The sequence below is a fragment of the Mya arenaria genome, chromosome 13 (genome assembly GCF_026914265.1).
Source record: "Mya arenaria isolate MELC-2E11 chromosome 13, ASM2691426v1".
Taxonomy (NCBI): Eukaryota; Metazoa; Mollusca; class Bivalvia; order Myida; family Myidae; genus Mya; species Mya arenaria.
This window is the reverse complement of record NC_069134.1, coordinates 24,774,630-24,794,701: the sequence shown is the minus strand read 5'-3', so window position 1 is coordinate 24,794,701 and position 20,072 is coordinate 24,774,630. Positions and strand designations below refer to the sequence as shown.

At 33.0% G+C, this 20,072-nt stretch overlaps 2 protein-coding genes across 2 annotated transcripts; one reads left to right on the top strand and one right to left on the bottom strand.

Moving 5' to 3' along the window:
- Window positions 1-180: 180 nt before the first annotated feature.
- On the bottom strand, window positions 181-7,900 carry LOC128213011 (kynurenine/alpha-aminoadipate aminotransferase, mitochondrial-like). Its single transcript, XM_052918465.1, has 11 exons — window positions 7,681-7,900; window positions 6,796-6,895; window positions 6,451-6,519; window positions 6,057-6,180; window positions 5,729-5,803; window positions 5,165-5,440; window positions 4,553-4,635; window positions 4,053-4,149; window positions 3,801-3,927; window positions 2,354-2,559; window positions 181-1,709 (listed from the first exon to the last, which is right to left on the bottom strand). The coding sequence occupies exons 1-11, from the start codon at window positions 7,757-7,759 to the stop codon at window positions 1,656-1,658; spliced, it is 1,290 nt and encodes a 429-aa protein (XP_052774425.1). The 5' UTR covers window positions 7,760-7,900; the 3' UTR covers window positions 181-1,655.
- A 76-nt stretch (window positions 7,901-7,976) lies between these two features.
- On the top strand, window positions 7,977-19,975 carry LOC128214866 (histone acetyltransferase KAT6B-like). The gene is made up of 10 exons (XM_052921555.1): window positions 7,977-8,783; window positions 8,990-9,164; window positions 9,546-9,658; window positions 10,379-10,475; window positions 11,119-11,196; window positions 13,866-13,905; window positions 14,606-14,733; window positions 16,496-16,562; window positions 16,879-17,032; window positions 17,434-19,975. Exons 1-10 carry the CDS (start codon window positions 8,031-8,033, stop codon window positions 17,572-17,574), a joined length of 1,746 nt encoding a protein of 581 aa, XP_052777515.1. The 5' UTR covers window positions 7,977-8,030; the 3' UTR covers window positions 17,575-19,975.
- The last annotated feature ends 97 nt before the right edge of the window (window positions 19,976-20,072 follow it).

Sequence of the window (20,072 nt, the reverse complement as noted above, 5' to 3'; positions counted from 1 at the left end):
AGTTTTATGTTAGAACGATCTATGATTAATCATAATAGGGTCATTCAACTTGTGTGTAATACATTTATAAATGTATCAGTATCTTTTTAAATAGTTAATAAAATATACATGTTGACCATGAGAGAGGAAGTCTTCCGATTTTAATCAAAATCTGGACAAATGAATTCACCAATTACAGGGAACGGTTTTTGTACACTTTATTTTACCAATAGGTGATGTATCAAAAAAACAAATGTCAATGTTGCCTCAAATGGAAGACAATGGTACATATACATTGTAGTGCTGTTGACTAAAAAACATAGATACATTCATGTTTATTCCAAAAATGACTAGGTCTTTAAATCTTCACAATATACAATGCATGTACTGATTAAAAGGATCTTTAAAATCTTTAAATATACCCATAAAACTGTCAAAATATCTTTTTTAAATATCACATGTTTTAAGTAAACTACATGTTTGTCTATAAAAACACAGATAACCCCACTTTCTGAATGAGCATTAAAATTACCAGTTGCACAACCAAAGAGTGAGGACATATCACTAAGTCTTGAAAAACACCTACATACTTTAACTATATGTAATCTTCAATTAATTTGAGTTAAGTTATGAAGTTTAAACCCATGTGCCCAAGAACACAGCCAGACTAACATCATTGTGATTATGTTTATGAATAAACCAGATAAGTTTAACACTATATTCCATGCCGGATTGATATTATGTCAAGGGCAATAACTCTGCAGGGGACAGTCACAAAAAAACAACTTGATGCACAACTACCCATGCTGGTAAACATATGATTTAGTTTCATAAATCAGGCTCCTACACTTATTGAAATAGGGGTGACACAAGATTCCATTCTATATATGCATTTTTAAGTCCCCCCCACCAAGTTGTACAACACTTTTTGGTTAACATTGCTGTAAAGTTTTATGGCTCCAATACTTTTGGAGATTCGCCTGACGCAAAATTGCCTGCTCTATGGCCTTTATTTAATAAGGCAAGGGCCATTACTCTGCACTTATTGGGTGTGGCCACATGCTAAACTACTGTTCCACAATGCCCTTAAGTCTCATATTTCTGAATATAAATGTAATTTTGGAGACTCAATCAACTCAAAATTGCATTCTCTACCGACTACAAGGCCATAACTCTGTAAGTATAGGTTGCAGTCACATATAAGACCCCAGGTGAACATCTTCACATGATACTTAATATTCCTGTACAGTTACATCAATCTAGCTATTGTACTTTTGGAGATACGTGTAACACAAGATTTTGTGATGGACAGATGTTCAGACTGAAGAACAGACAAACAAGGGCAAATCTGTATGTTCGCCACCCTCTATTTGTTGGGGCATGACATGTAATGTATCATAACTGTAGATATAAACTGATTTAAGAGTGAAAATAGCACAACAAATTCATTTAATATTTATCACAGTGAGTTACTGTATAACAATTTAATTCATACAAAAAGTCTTTGATAACAATCTTAACACATAAGTTAGTATAAAAAATATGTATCAAATAAATTTAGCTAAAGAATACTTTGTTCAATACTGCGCAAAAACACATTTTTAAACATAATTAGCACATTGAACTGATTAAGAATAATTTTATATACACAAACAAAAACAATAAACAATGCAATTTCACGAGCCTTTCATCTGTTCTTCTCTTATTAACCCAGCCAGTCTTTCAAATGCCTGGAAATAAATAACATTTAATAAAGACAGCTTTTTCCAATATATATATATATTGTAATGATAAAGCACAACTCAATGCATAAACTTGGCAAAAAAGTTACACAAAAAGACAAGACCACCAATCCGTCACTGGTAAAATGCTTTCTGTGCTTGCTCATATTCTGCGTCTTAAATTTTGATGGCAAGCACGAATGTAAGCCTTGACCTGTTCATCCAAATGTTTAAGTTCAATGACTACAAGGTTAAAGAACTCTTCATTATGCTTTTCAAAACATTAGCACAGATACTTTTGTCAGTAAAAAGATGATCACATCATATCATTAATTGAGTGAACATTTATAACATTCAAATGAACTCCCTTTGATTAAAAATAATTGCAATACATGTAAGAAGGGCAATACATGTATTTACAATTGGATTGTTCACATAGACTTGTATGTACACTTTTCTTTCCTCTCAGAAAATTTAAGATTTGGTCTGTATTAATTAGCTCACACTTCGGTCATCATGGTACAGATCTTTCCAGGGAGAACATAACTAGCAACGCAGCAGATAGGGAATCTTAACTTGGAAAAGGATACTTTCTGTTATTGCCAAACAAACTATCTACTAGAGAGCCTAAAATCCTATACTCAACCACTAACCGTGTTCATCTGTTCCTCAGAGCATGTGGAATATGAGGCCCGCACATGCTGACTGGGATGGGTGTCGTCCATGGTAAATGCGCTCCCTGGCACAAAGAGGACCTCCCGTTCTCTAGCTTTCACCGTTATGAGCTCGTACGTGTCAGGAACTGACAGTTTCAACCACAAGAACATGCCACCTGAGGGTTCCGACCACTCTGCTAGGCCTTGGAGTAGAAAAGATTAATACCAGTACATGTTGAACATCATTACAACACATCAAAAATTTACTGTGTTCAAATCTGAATAACTATACATGTATTGTCATTTTTCAATATAAACAAGATATCAAACTTCCATTGTTTTAAGCTTTCAATCAAATTGATACCACATCACAACTCATTTCAATACCTACAGTACAGTAATAGATGTCATCAGATTTCAACAGAGTACCATCCTGTAATTCATGAGATTGTGGAGATTTTCACTTTCCTTTAGAACAAGAGATGTTTGTAAAACATATTTGCTCCATCATGACATCCAATTAGTCATTTTGCATTCAATGTCAGTGGAGTAGTTCAAGAGTATCTAACACCCCTGACAATTTTGAGTGTAGAAGGTAAAGATATTAACAAGTTCTCAATGTTGCAATAGGAGTTGATGAGCTATAGATTCTAGGAAAACATGTATGCGCCCTCCTGACAAGAGTGAATTAGATTGATAATACAAAGTAAAGAATATGGACAATGCAACTTATACAGATAGCGGTCATTTAAAGTGGTAACTGATGATATAACAACAATAGTTTATTAATTGCAAAACATTTTGCTATTAATCATTGTATTTTTTTTAACTACATGTTTTAAAAGATGATTATGACTGTGGTGAATATTGTGACCTTGACCTTTGATATCTTGATCTAAAATCAAAAGGGATCTAAATCAGTGACCAACAAGTCATTAACAACCTCCCCTACAAGTTTGAGGTGTGTAGGTCCAAATGTTCAATTAAAATCGATCAGAAAATGTTTCTTTACGTTCAAAATCACTGTGACTTTGACCTATGACAAACTGACCATGAAATCAATACGGCTTAAGTTTTGGTCATGACCATCATCCCTACCCAGTTTAAGGCCCATAGGCCTAAGCATACTCTAGTTACCAATAGGACAAGCTGTTCGTGTTCAAGGTCACTGTGACAGTGACCTTTGACCAACTGACCAATCAGACAAGGTTCATGTAATCAAAATCCTTAATACCTTTGACTTACTGACCTTAAAATCTCTAAGTGTCATCTGCTGGTCATGACAAGACATCCTTCAAAGTTTGAGGACCCAAGTCCAAAGCATTCTTAAACGGACAAGGTTTGGTCTACCGACCAAACGACATGTGCAAAGCTATTTACCCCAGCTTCTTCAAAGGTAGGCATAATCATTTCATACCCTTGTCTTCATATCAGCCATACTTACCCTTAAGATGCTTATCTGCAGCTCTGATACACTGGTCCTTTTTTTGCCTGTAGAAGTCTGTAACCTTATCCACATGTTGGTCAAAACCCTCATAGCCCCACTGCTCTAGTATTCTGCACAATACCACCTGAAAATAGTATGTTTACTTTTTAAATCTTGAAAATCAGGTTAAAATCCCTAAGAACCAGAAAATAAATATCTACAGTGTCTTAAATTCTAAATTTAACAGCAAATTAAATGTGCATTCATTACCTGAGATAGTGAGCTGGCGTGCATCACTGAGGCCTGCATGTGTAGAGAGATCCTGTCAAGGACAGGCTTTGGTCCGGTCACCGTACCAATACGCATCCTAGAGTACAAGTACAGATTGCATGTAGCTTTAAAGTACCTTAATGGTTTTTTGATACTGAGGCATATTTATTGGAGCACTTCAGCTCGTAAAATGAACACTTTTATTATCTACAAAACACAACACATGAACATGCCTATTTATTTTGCTTGTTTTTCTCAGCAGACAAGGATGAATTACAATAACTACAAAAAATTCAGAGTGATGGGACTTGTTCATTTTGCAAAGTGTTACAACGAATTCCAAGCAACATCATGTGAATGAAAAGCTTTTATTGCACAATTAAAACATTAAATAGACTATTTCAAAGTTATAAACATGATTTTAATTAAACAGATCTGCACTTGAAATAAACATGCATATTACTGAGCCAAATATCAAAAAGACAAAATTGCTGTATTACCCCGATGAGATTAGTTTTGAGAAAGAATCAAATCTGACAACTCTGCCATCCACATCCATCGATAAGAGGCTGGATACATAAGGCTGAAGTGAAAAAAGGTCATGAGTCACAAGACGATGATGTTGGTCATACAGCCAATGAACTAACGGTATTGTATACTGATTCAATATTTCTGTTGTCTGAACAGTCTCATCTCAAAACTTATGGCAAATGAGTAAAGCTACTTGTTGATTTAAATTTTTTTTATCAACATACAGTCAAAACTTGCTATGTCGAAGTCATTGAGACCTCTGGTAAAAACGAAATACAAAATAAAATATTACTTGCACAATTATTTGAGAAACACCATTATGATAAGTTGTAGTTACTGCACTCATAACCGTAGTTATTAAAATTATACATGAGCACTTCAGAATAAATTTTCAATTTTAATCATGAGGTGGGTGACGTAATTGTTTTGTATCATGTTGTCAAGGGGAACTTCAATAACTAGCATAAAGGATAGTGTTGTGATTTATCCGAACAGAAGTTAAAGCAGGGTTAAGCTTCACTTACTTGTAACCATTTTGTAAGGGAGTTAATGTATAGATAAAAACAACAGCAACTCAATACCTTGCTAAACTGTAGATAAAAATATGGGTCATCTTCCAAAACAATGAGATTATACTTCTGAGCGAGGCTGTAAATCTCTTTCTTCCTTTCCATTGTCAGTCCATGACCAGTAGGGTTTCCACCATTAGGAATAAGATACAACACTTTTGGAATGTCACTTTTATCATCCTGGGCATCTGAAGGACTCCATTTGGACATAATATTACTGAGATCATTTGGATTAAGGCCACAGCTATCCGACTGGACAGGAATCAGTTTACAATCCATTGGCTTAACCTGAAAAAACAACACCTTTTTTCTCAACTCCTATACAAAGGTAAACAAATACATCAGCGTCAATTTTTCCCATAATGGGTATATACTCATAATGCATGAGGAAATTTTTCCTGAAAAGGCAAATCTATGGCATATAAAAACAGCATGTGAGCAACTTAGTCAGTAAGATTTATAGCCACAAATATAAGCTTGGTCTAGCATATTATAAGTATGTGAAGTACTAAAATCATTATTAAGGACATATATTTTCTTTGTATTTTAAGTAATCTAATAATGTAAGAGCCTCACCACTGCCAATGTGCCAGGGTATGATGGAGTTTCTATGAGAACATTATCTCCTGGGGATACAAGAGCTTCAAATGCCTAAAATATATAGAATAGTTGCTGCATACTTTCATAGAATATAAATGTAGCATGATAATTACATGCATGTAAAACATTTTTACAGTCTGTAAACTTAAAATTCTGATAATGCACTGTGACTATAAATGATTTATCAAGATAATTCATGGTAAGAGGTATGGAATTTAGATGTGAAAAATATTCAATTTTGAACAGTCATTTAAGTCCTATTCTCAGACTTTCTTTCTTTTTAATAATAATATATATTTTGTACCTTACATATACCATCCTGACTGCCATTTGTGACTAGCAAGTCTGTGTGTCCAGCACTAAATTGGTCTGCAATGTTGTGTTGTTTCTCTTGTAGACCTTTTAACCATTTGATGAGATCTGGTACACTGAAAATGATCATTGTACACTGAAAATAATAATTTAATGTACACTGAAAACAGAAATGTATTGTGAAAATGGTACCCCCCAAAAAGAGCTTGCTTAAAAAAATGTATACACTTCTCAATTTAATGCATCACATTCTTTGGTGATAGGCAGGGACAAGTTTGCAGTTGTATACACTCTCAAAAGTTGTTTTTTTACCAACACTCAGTGTGCTCAATTTGTTTTACTTCTAAAGAAACTTGATTTTTAAAGAACAAAACAAATAGACTTACCCTGGAGTTGGACAATACTGAAGTGCCTGTTTCATCAATTTTGAGTCCATTTCTAGAGAAGATCCATCCCTAAACCAAGACAATCAAAATAATACAATGGTTATGAGGGTTAATGTAGGTTAAAACTTACTTATTCATTTTCACCAAACATAATAGTTTGAATACTTCTTAATGTAAACATAATGAAATATTTGATATAATAAATATGTACACATTTCTTATTAAAACTCTTTTTCAAGAAAATAGTGACATCTTCTTAATATAAGACATAATCTTCATTCTTAATCATAAGTAAGCCAAGGTATAAAATAACTTGGCAACTTGGCAACTATGGAATTAACTCACACTAGCTTAAAAGAGGCAGATTCTATTGGAAAAGTTCCCACATTAGGCATCCCTCCAGCCATCGATATCATTGAGGGCGGGCTTTGCTGGAGAATGGCAGCTGAAAATGATAATTTTTCATTATTTCAATGAGGAAAATAAGTAAAAAAAGCACCATTTTGGATAAGAAGTTGTTAAAATTTAAACCAAATAAATTTCGGTTCCGAGGGAGAGGCAAAATTCAAAAGGTTACACCTCAAAGTTACAACCCCTCTAACGTGGAATCCTGGATCTCCCCCTGATTTTGATACAATGCAAATAAGTGTAATTTTACAGAAAACTCTGGAGGTTGGTATGCAGTATATCAGTACACAGAAACTAAAAAATTAGCATTATTCAGTATGCATACAGTGGTCGAAATTAGCACAAGCCCGCAAGCCCTGTACTGGTAAAATGTCTTCGAGGCTTGCTCAAATTCTGCATTTTATATAGCAGGGCTTGTTCAAAAATTTGATGCCAAGCAAAAGTATAAGAATTCGGGCTTGTTCATCCAAAAGTCTAATTTCGATGACTGTGCATAATCATATTTATTTTTTTACACAGGATACAAGCTCAAAATGAATGGTAAACAGTATGTAATGGGTAGGGCTGTTTCACATGCAAAACTGGATATGTTATATTGATAGTAGAGTAGCAGGGAAATAAGCAAATTCAGAGTAAATTGTTTAAAGCTTTACCAAATTGGACAACCAAATGGTCTGGAACGGATAGTAACAAACAGGATCACAGTCTATTTTTAACTATTATGTATCTATCAGTTTATCATCACATATGCACAGATGGATTGTTAGGAAAAAAATTGTAAGAACTATACATTTGTAATATTAATGTCTATTAATCACTTACTTAGGACTCTAATAGGTGAAGGTTGCCTGGCTTGGCTTATCTTATTTAGGAATCTTGCGTAATTCATTGTCATCTTCATTTTGTTAAAAATAAAATTGTATCCAAACAATTTGAATCAAATTCTAAATAACAATCATTAAAAAGCTTTTTAAAAAAAGTAAAACGTTAAAAAAATAACTTGCACAGGTCAGTTCATTATTTACTTAATGGCAAATTCAGAAACAGGGGAGGTCACTTTTCCAAATCTTTTGTCCCATAAACCACCACACGCATGCGCATTTCAAGCGGAAGTTCATTTCGGAAAACAAGAGTGGGTTTCCATCAAAGTACGAGCTGTTTTTAAAAATTAAATGCAGATGGCTTCCAAATTGAATACAGAATTATTTGAACAACATAAAGAATGGTGTCTAGATATGATTGACACCATAAAATGCAGAAAATCCCGTCCCAATTTTGAAAGAATCGCTCACATGTTGAACCGCAGCTATGGCCTTACAACAGATGAAACAAACGAATGTTTACAATCTCTTATAGAAGAAGAAAGAGTACTCCGAGTGAAGTTTAAGGATGAGATAAGTTACAGAAAAAGCCAAAATGGTAGAAGCAGGAAGTCACTAGATTCAGGTCCTCAGACTACAAGTGACAGAATAATTTCAGCTATCACTTTACTCAATCATGAGTCAGGGGCTGGTGTTTGTTTTGAGAATTTGCAAGCTTGGCTTATATCAAAAAACCCTGAGACAAGATTAGTTAAAAACAGACTTGAAATTGCACTGAAAAAAGAAATTGATGCAAAAACAGTTATAAAACTTGAAGACGGCAGTTATGTTCTTCCAGATATTTCTTCAAAATCTGACGAAGACAAGAGTTCAATGGAAAATATAAAGACAGAAGTCAAAGTTGAAAAAGAGGAAACACACAATGGAGAAGTTGATAATGCAACAGATGAAATACCAATGAGACAGAAACATAAAACACCAAAACAGCAGGCGAAAGAAATTATGTGTTTTAATGGCAAGAGTTCAAGTTCAGCTGTTAAGACAGAATTGAATGAAAAGGAAAGTGGAAGTGTGAAAAGGGGAAGGCCATTATCAAAAAGAAAGGTGACACTAAAACAAACCACTCTATCTTGAAATTATTCCTTTTCTAGTGAAAAATGAGTAACATAACACTTATAACCACATGTACATTTATATATCTGGTATTCGCTTTCCTTAAATTGGCGGGTTTTTTTTTTACAGAATTTGTTATAACCTTGATTTTTTTTTTATTCTCTGTTAAACTTTGTTTATCATTTTTTTCACATTAGAAATTCAAAAAGACGCATGGTCCAGATTTTGAAGAAAGTACCTTGCAGTTAAAGCGTGTTTTAAGCCGAGATGGAAAAGAAGATGCGACCTGTGGTTTTTGCTCTGGCACAGCATTCTCCAACAAAGATGGAAGGGAGGAGACACTGCTTACTTGTAAAGATTGCAGCTCTAGAGGTAGTGGGACCTAAATATTTGCTTTGATAAAAGATTAATGTGTATTATGTAGTACATTTTAAATTAAAAAATGCACTGCTTACTGAGGTTACCAGAATGCACTTAATTTAAATAAATGACAGTTTGCGGGAAATGCAAATGCCCATGACCAGAGGATTGTACGATCTCTTCTGAGCCAATATAAATTCCAGTGCTACAGGCCTGAGGGCTTGTTTAATGTCTTGGGCATGAACATGTTTTAATCAAACTGTATGGGCCTTTAAATCTTCCTTTGTGGCTGTGTATTTGATTATAGCATGGTCCCAAACGGCCTGTTTCTTAAAGCTCATTTCATGCACTGTTTCAAAATGAATTTCTTATACAGTTTGATCTTGTTTGCAGCGCACCCATCCTGTATGGACTACAGTGAGGAACTAGCCAATCGAGCACTCCACTCCCCCTGGCAATGTATGGACTGTAAGACGTGCTGTATATGTGACTGCGTGGAAAATGAGGTTCGGTGGACAGTGTTGTAAACACCTCTGTATAGAATAAGTATTTCATCTGTGAGAATTGGAATATTCAACATTTTCAGTGTGTGTATACCACGTGATAAATTACGTCATATATGCTACGTCGGAAGGCAATATTATGCTTAAAATAAAGACTTAAAATCAAAGATAATTTTTTTTCTACACCATTTTAAATAAAAACAAAGGGCAGTCTATGCCACTTAAAGAGTACCGCCCTCCTTTTATTACCGAAGTTTCATAAGTTTTATCAAACACTTTGACAAACCTGTTTCCAAATTAATGTTTTGACAGTGCTCCGTCAGACGGCTGAATTGTGAAAACGTTTGTCGAAGTGTTTCAGGAAACTGTCCATCAAACCCTAGTAAAAGACCAAAGGCAAGGCTCCATAAGCGGCTTGGACTGCACTGTATTTCATTTAAAATGGTGAAAAAATAGTGAAGTTATCTATCTTTAAAGTCATCATTCAAAGCAAAATATTGCCTTCCGACGTAGCATTTTTTATGCAATTTATCATGTGGTATACACACACTGATTTTTATGAAGTTTTATTGTCTCATTAATTAAGTTTAAAGTGTATGATAAACCTTTTTTTCAGAAAGGACAGCGAATGGTTAAATGTATCAGTAAAATAACTTGCAAACATGTTTTATAAAAAAAATATGGTGGACACATATGATGATGTTTGTGATCATGTCTTTTCAGGACTACAATGCGGATGATCTGATTCTGTTCTGTGATGCCTGTGACAAAGGCTACCACATGAGCTGCCACAAACCAGCTGTTGTTTCCAAGCCCAAAGGTCAGTCATTATAAGTTGTACAATGTAGAAAGATCAAAGAAGTGCAGGCTTTTCCTGCTTTTGACGTAATGACGTATGATATAACTACACATCAAAATCATTTTGGAAAGCTGTATTTATGTGTAAGCCCAAGCTTAGAGTGTTTTTGTTGGAGCCAGTGTACATTTTTCTCAAAGTGGTGTTTGAAGGGGATTTTATAAGAACTTAAATATAAATTGTTTGTTTCTGATTTCACTGCCAAAGTAAAACAGGTTGGTAGGTTCGGATTTAAGATTAAAGGTTAATAAGGTTGTGTCTGAACTGTTGCAATAAACATATTGGTGTTGGGTGCAAAAAATTATTGTGGGTCAGAAACCAGAAACTGTTTAATTTGTTTTACTTCTAATAGACATTGTAGGTACTACTAATAAATCATTTAATGTTCGGGCTCAATGGAATAAAATGTACAGTGTAGTTTAAAAATCTGTAATATAATGCATTGGATAAAATATCAATTTATTTTTAGTTGTATTGTTGCAAAAAATTCAATTATGCCTTGTAGTTTCTTTATGTGATACTCAACAGATAATGACAAAAGGATTTAAATTTAGCTTTTTTTCTTCCTACAAATAACAAGTAATACAACTTCAATTTTCTGCTTCAGGAAAATGGGTATGTCACAGATGTAGACTGGATCAGAAGCATATGGCAAAGAATGGGAGCTTGTCGGGGTCAAGGAGAGGTAGAATTGGTTTTGAGTGTAATGTTGCCCCAGTTTTGGGTTGATCATTTATCGTAAAATAATTGAGTTTACTCCGATTGTGAAATAAGTGACTTGTATTTTTAGAGCTTCCATAATAATCTAATAAATTTAATTGTATTATAGCAATATTTTAGGGTCAACCAGGTAGTATAATCTTATTTTAAAGACCTATAAGCAGTAATGTAATAAAAGTGTAAAAGTTTTCAACAGAAAAGTTAAAACATGAACTTAGTTTTGTAAATATAATGATTAAAAATTGAAAAAAAAAAAAAAAAAAATTCTGCCAGCAGCAGGAACTGAACCTGTGTAATCTAGGTATATGGTCGTGGAACATACCCATAACACTTCAGTACACTGTAACTCTGAGAGGGTTTTATGTAAGATGTACAAATGTACACTCAATTCTAAAGATTTGAAAACTATTGTGGTTTGTTGGGGATACTTCAAAACATTTTTTTTCCGTATGTATTGCTATTAGGATGTTGGGTCTCATTTCAATTTCAATACGACTAAATGAAGACAATGAACTTCCCCAGTTCCTGAAGCTTTTTATTCTGTTATATGCAGATGACACAGTTATAATGGCAGAAACGGCACGTGACCTGCAAAATGCTCTCGATGCCTATTCTAATTACTGCACTGACTGGAAACTAAAAATCAATACAACAAAATCTAAAATACTAATTTTCTCAAAAGGCCGACAACCAAATTAATTTTTTTCACTAAACAATCAGCCGATTGATATAGTGAAGGAATATAAATACCTAGGTGTGTTGTTTAGTAGAACAGGTTCTTTCTATAAAAACAAAATACATGTTGCATCGCAGGCAACTAGAGCAACTTATAGCCTCCTCAGAAACTCTAATAGACTCAATCTTCCGATTGATCTTCAAATAGTCTTATTCAATAAAACAGTTAAACCAATTTTACTTTATGGCGCAGAAATCTGGGGTTACAGAAATCTTGATATTATAGAAAGAGTTCAGCTGAAATTTTTAAAGTATATTCTCAAATTAAAAAGTTCAACTCCTAATTATATGGTTTATGGCGAAACTGTAAAACACCACTAGCTTTAGATATAGAAGAGAAAATTATGTCATACTGGGTACGTTTGTGTAATAATAATAATAATAATAATAATAATAATAATAATACTGATAATAATAATAATAATAATAATAATAATAATAATAATAATAATAATAATAATAATAGTAAACTATCATCGATGATATATAAATGAATATACAAAACAGTTCAGACTTTACCTCCAGACATAATAAGAACACGATATCAATGGTGCTTCAAAATAAAGTCAATACTAACAAAGTGTGGATTTATAGGAACTTGGGAATATCAACAAGATGTAAATCCTAAATGGCTTAAACTTGCGGTTAAGCGCAAGCTTAAAGATCTGTTCTTAACATCGTGGTACTCCCTTATTGAAAATGCTAGCAACAGTCAATTTTATAAAATCTTCAAAACGTCATTTGGCTTCATTCAACACCCAAATCATTATTATATCCACTTATCAAGTTTAGAACAAGAAACCATAGACTACCAATAGAAACGGGCAATTGGAATAGAACACCAGTCAATGAAAGGAAATGCCAAACATGTAACAAAATAGGGGATGAATTCCATTTTTTATTCGAGTGTAACATTTTTGATAACGAGCGTAAGCAGTATATAAAACCATATTTTAACAGACATCCAAACATATATAAACTTGAACAGTTGGTAAACACAACTAATAAAAAGGAATTTTTGAACATGTGTAAAATGGTATCTGTTATTCTTAAACAACTTCGTTAAACATTACTGATCTTATTTATCGTAGACTTTCTGCATATATATTAGTTGACTCTCCCATTGTACTTAACCCATTTTATAACTCATAAAGTTTCGTAAACACTGCTTGAATCCAATGATCCATGTGCAATATTTATCCTGTTAAACGGGACTATCTGGTCTTTAAATATTTGATTTATTTGAATGTATGTTATGTCTTTGAATCCTCAATTTGAGCTTCTGAAATGTATTGTCTTTATCAATTACCTCAATTTTTTCATGTTGTGCATAAATTTGAGTGAATAAATGTGTTGACTTGACTTGACTTGACTTGACTTGACTTGTCTCACTCAAGATTAAACAAGTAAACTTGTCAAAGAATGCCCTTAAAGATTTTACTCTGATTTTGAAATAAGTTATTAACAATACATCCTTAGGTGCATTTTCAAACTTGTTTGGTTAGTTTTGACAGTTAAGACAGAGGTATCATAGTACAGTCAGAATGCAAACCTATCTGGCACGTTGACCATCAATTACATGTAACACACATTCTCCCACACAAGGCTGGGATTTGAAGCTCACAAAACTGATGATTATTTATTATTCAGTATTTACATAATTATATTCATAATTGTGTTTGTGTTTTGAAGCACACAGCCTTCCAAGGAGGACATTAATGCACAGACAAACCTTGTTAGTATTCATGCTAACACAGTCTGATAGCCAATTTGCTTTACATGACATGTACATGTTGTACATTTAGTTATACTATCAATTTTATATGTAAAGGGCTAGTAACTACTACCTATATCAAGAGAACTATGTGAGATGTAGTTATCTCCCTTCTTGTTTTTTAGACTCATTGAACCCAGGGGATGTTAGTGATGAGGATGAAAGGTAATGTTAGCTTGCCATAAAACTAAAATAAATATTTATGTATTACTTACTAAAAAGAAACTAGTTTTTCACAGAAATTAAATGGTTACTTTTCCAGGAGAAATCTATGCTATTCCTAAATGTTATTAGATAGGGGATAATTGTTTGTTTCAGTGTAAGATCATTATACATTTCACTGAGCCACGAGTGAAATATTTACGATTGGTGTTCAGGAGGGGAAATTGCGATCTTACACTGAAACAAACAATTTTTCTTTTTATTATATGCCTAAAAAGTAATTTAAACGACAGTTTATTATAGCTTTTAAAAAAGCATGCCAAGTTATATGCGAAAGTAACGTCTTTTCGGAAATGATGTCCTTGAATTTGTGCGTTGACGTTAGATTTGAAATTGAGAACAAGCTGAAATATCAAAACCATGAAAAGAATCAAATGTTTTTTTTATTATTTTTATTTCACTGATAAACCACTATAAACCACAGGAAAGCATCTAATCAATCAGGCCATTTCATTGTTTGTTGTTGTTAGTGTTTTTCATTTTTAAGTGATTCCAAATGATATTCTAATTTCTTACATTGTATTGTTTTTTGTAAGCATGATTTACTAAATATGTATAGATAAATTCTATGACTGTGACATTCAGATAAACATTCTCTGTAAAATATGATTCCTTGTTTATTTATTTTTTTGACTCCTTACAGTGTTGCCTCCAGTGTAGGGAGAAAGCGTAAGGCCAGCCCGGATGGACTGGAGGTCTCAGTTAAACGTTCAAGGTCCTCTGCGTCTGGGTCATCATTTGGGAAGGAAGACCTGTTCAACACTTACACAGGTGAGAGAGGGGCTGAACTTAATTACAAGAATTACTGTGGAGATCAATTTGCAGAATTCATCACTGTAGATTATTAACATTTGGTGAGGGTTTAATATTTCTGATTTTTATGCATATTGATCAGATTATGAATTGAACAAAATTGCAAAAAAGTAATTGAAGGATAAATAATGGTTTAGTTACGATATCACAATTTTAAAACATGCAAAATAACCAAAGACCTTGTAAATTTACAATTGGCAGTTATTGCACTTACACATATTTGACATATTTTGTGAAATTGTGACCAATGTAGAAATTATAATACCAATGGTATATCCAATCTTGCAAAAGATGCAAATTCTGTATGATATGTAAAATATGTTTTCTGAACAATTCAACTGTCAGATTATGTGCCAAAAAAATTCAATCCTTTACTTGTGATGATTATGGAATATTCACATGAAACATAGAAGATGTATTTTTAAATGTCAGACATACAGCCTTTCAACTCTTTGTTAGCAAATCTAAAGGTACTGAAAAAAATAGGTATGACAAAAACCAAACAGCCTTGTAATGAATTGCAACGAAGGGGTCATGTTTTAAATTTGATGATCGTTTGTATAAATAATAACTTAAATATGAAAGGCAAGTTTGGTAGTGGCCTTGGCCTTATGTGAAATTTAAACTTGGTTAAACAGTATTTTATAGGGATAATAATCTATTCAGTAATGTTTATCCCATAACAAGAGTTAACTGTTTTGCTGTCATTGTTATAGCTCATGAACTTTGAAATTATTTTATTGTGTACAAATAGGACAGCAACCTTTATATAATTATCATATTAAGATCAGTTTTCATCTGTCATTCACCCACTCCAAAGTGTACTTAGACCAAAGGAAACTGATACTTACTGATAATTTCTGACTTTAAATAAGTTTGATATTATAAAAGTGAACTTGTCATTTTTTTCAAATGTATCCTGTTCTACATGGCATTTTCAGTGAAAAGGGGGATGAAACAAGACTGTTCTACTGTTTAACAGGGTTTCCCAGTTAATCATAGAATTTGTTTATATTTTCTATATCTGACTTACAAATACATTCAAACTTACAAGATGTAATTATCAATTAATTCCATTAATGGAAAGCAGTTCAACTCACAGAAATAACAAAGATACCATAGTATGGATGGACACTGTTCAGAGCAGGTCACAATGTGCTTATAATTAGGACTGTTTGATTGTATTTATACAGTGTACATGCATATTTACAGTTTCACTAATTTGTTTAAAAACAAATGTTATATGGATTTATTTACAATGTACATTATGATTAATTTATGACTGCATCATCTTCAATCTCAAATTTCACAAGTCATTTTCATGGTATAGTGCATGTGTAAAGTATTAGGTACTCAAGAATCAAGATAGTGGTCCTCAGAAAATATTGATGTCAGTAAAAGATGCACTCTTACTCCCAAATAAGATTTACAACAATTAGTAATATTGTTTTAATATTCCAAAAAGGATGCATAAATGTCGAAAACATAAGTTCTTATGAAGGAAACTGAGTTTAATTTGAAAGAAATGAGCATAAAACATAGTATTTCTACCTTATAAGACTATAGTAGACCACAGTAAATCTTTTAGCATTCACCAATCATTTAATATTGTTTGCGTTTTCTGCTATAAAATTCACGGTAACAATCTTGTTATCAGTAGTTAATAAAAACCCTTTTCATAATGCTAGTGCTATTGAACACAATCTCATCCCTGTTTCAGACGGCACTGTTGGGGCTCCTTGTCTGCCAACACCCTGTGCATCCCCCAGGCCTGGAGATACCTTTGAGTAAGTTGAATTTTTGCTGTTTTAAACATTCCTTTATAATTGCCAGGTATTTAAACACAACTCATCTTGTTTTTGCAACGACTACCTCAATATTGGTATATTACTTAATTACTAAGGGGCCATTTTTATTTTATCATTTTTTTTTAAAGTTATTTTATCAAGTTCGCATGTTTGACCTATATGATCAGCTGAGTTACTATTTACTTGTTAAAATTGATGATGACAAGAATGAAGTCAAGTTTAAGAAATCAAAAGATATTTTCTAAACATAATAGAAATAGTTATTAAGTGAATAAATCTGATGATTCTAATTCAGCTATGAGATGAAGATGTCGTTGCTAGGCAATCAGTTCCCTGTTTCCCATGACAACACAGAGTATGAAGATGCCTCAAACTGGTCTGTCAACGAGGTGGTACAATTCTTCAGAGACAATGGCTTTCCTGACCATGCCTATGTATTCGAGAAACAAGTGAGTGGTTTGACGAAATAGTTCATGAAATGTTTGGGTTAAAATATCTTAATATAAACTTCCTGTACTTGCACATATTTGTGTTACTCACTAGCATGTATAAATTGTACAATTCATGGGTGGATCACTCCTCCTTCAGAAAATAAATTTAAATTTTCTAAAATGTTGGCAGGGGTAATTAGGTACTTCATAAAGAAAATTTTAACAATTTTTTAGTCCGAAATGGTGCATTTTGAGTGTATTATATTACTTTTTTCTTCCATATTGACATAAATAAGTAAACTTTAGTTCAATTGATATTTTCATTGAGACTTTTTTACCTCTTCATTTCAATCTTTGAATATTGAATGCTATAAATACTGGAATATGAATACTGACAAAATGAATACTGTCTTCATTAGGAGATAGATGGTCCATCGTTGCTGCTTATGAAGAGGAATGATGTCCTGACTGCTCTCAACCTTCGTCTTGGACCAGCCCTGAAAATCTACCAGAAAGTCGTTAGAATCCAGCAATGTAGCCAATCATCTGTGCTCACTTGATAATAGACAAGTGTATAAAACAGTGTAATGTGTTGTTCTTAAATTTCAAACTTACCTAGATTAAAAAAAAAAATTGATTCTCATACATCATGGATCCTGTTACAAAAAAACAATTTGGACTTCTTGGAATGTTGTTAAAAGTCACTGGATCTGTGTACCACAGTTTAAACATCATGGAAACATTTATCAATCAAGGACTTAAATTAAATTCCACCCACCCATCTTATTTGTATTTAAAACTCCAAATATTCTCTGGCCTCTGGCTTATGATCTCATTTTTGGCATGGTGTATTGTTGTTGCTTATTTTGCTTATTTATGCCGTGGAGGAAAGTTTGGTAGAGCATTTTCATCATCATCATCATCATCATCATCATCATCATCATCATCATCATCATCATCATCATCATCATCATTGTCATCATCATCATCATCATCATCATCATCATCATCATCATCATCATCATCTAAAGGACTTTCATATGAAATTAAACCTATTAGCAGTCTACTTATGTACTAAGTATGTATCCATGCTGTAGGTATGTTGTTAATATTTCAATTTCGAGGCAAGATTGGCCATGATAATGTGTTACACTTATATACTAATATACAAATTTTGTGACTTAAGTTTAAATTTGATGATTTTCTGCTGTAAAAACATGATGTTTTGCTCAATGTTTAGAAGTTAGATAGCGGTAATTGTATATTGTACATGTTCATAAAAATACATTTCTGTGTTCTAAGGTCAGATTGTTGTGCTTGAAATTGGTTAAAATGGTATGGTATCACATGTGTTTAAAATAAAATCATAATTTCTGGCTACAGAGACTACCAAACCCCTTTGTAACAGTTAGTTACAGTCAGTGCAAAGTGCCATGCAAATGCCTTTATGGAAGCAAGTGTGAATGCGTAAACATCTAAATAACACATGGCTAAATGGAAACTGGGCAGTTTTGTAATCTGCCTAAAGGAATTTGGGTAGCCATAGCTCTTCCATTAGGATGAAGTGTGAATCTGTCCGGTCATCCATTTGGCAGAGCCATTAGTTTGAACACTAAGAGTATTAATGCAGGTACCAGCATGATGACGCCGATCATTTTGTTTGATTTGTTTACATCAAACTAATTTATATTTAAGTCAAAAATGAAGGTGTAATTGAATGCTGTTACAAAAATTGAATAAAGAAGTACGGCACTGCAGAAATTCTATTATATTAGTTTGGGTTGCTCTAAAAAATGTAGACAAAGACATGAGTGATGAATGATAAGTCTCCAATCATGATAGAAGTTACTGTTCAGAAAGCCTTAAGGTGGTCAATAAGATGTTGACTAAATTCCACTGATATGAACAAAAAATAATCTGAAAATTGATCATACAAATAAACATTACCTGGTTAAAAACCAGATTTTTTTTTTAATTTAATGGGTATTGATTGTCCCAATTTACAAAACACGTAATTGAGACTATGGAAGTCCTTGTTCAATAAGGCATGATTTTGAACACTAAAAAGCAAACAAAGCGTTGTCTTCATTGTGGGTCCTGTTTCATATAGTCCTCTTATTATTTTTTTGTTTTCGTCTGTTTTGAAATTTTACAGGTACGGTATTGATCAATATAGGTCACAGGTTATTTTTAATCATTCAATAGTTGAATCATTGATAAAGTTGTTATTCAAATCTACTTAATATTACCCCCGAGACCCTCATGCAATGCTGTTGATGACTAGCAATCTGATTAAAATACTTTTGTAAATATATGCCCTCTGCATTACGGCAAGCAAGGAAAATTATGCACTTCAGTCAGATAAGATGGCTTCAAAGTGAATTGTTTTATAATGTTTACTCAAAACAAGATTACATTTTCAGCCAATGATAATGAAGATAGGCAATTATAAATACTAGGCTTAATCATTAAGATACATACTCCCTGAGTCGGATTTTGCGTTGACAATGTGTCAGCCAATGAGGTTATATTCTAAGACAGTTAGATGACCTAGAGGAATATTATTATTATTTCAAGAAAGGCTCGTTAGCTATGCATGCTTACTCTGCCCATACTTAATCATTAAAATATTACTTCATGTCATTTACTATTACCTGAATATGTGTTGATATTTTGTTCAGTTTACTTGCAAAGGTGTTTTGGGCTCATAACCATACAGGGCACCACTGCAACTGTTATCAGTGTTTACCTCACACATCATTTTGTGTACTTTTTTAACTTCAGCGCTGTATGCATGCACTGTACTAACCAAATGTGAACCTTCCAACACTTGCATTGTAAAACAAAGAAACTACTAATTAAGTGTCATGCATTAGATATTTGTGTACTGTCTACTGTTTATTGTGATATACATGTTATACCCGGTACACAAAAATGTATTAGATATTAAAACATATCTAATGAAAAAAATACATTGTTCTATATTTTTACCGCTTTTTTTGTTCATGAATTCTATAATTAGAATGGAAGAAACTGGTGATGGTGTCAAACTGTTACG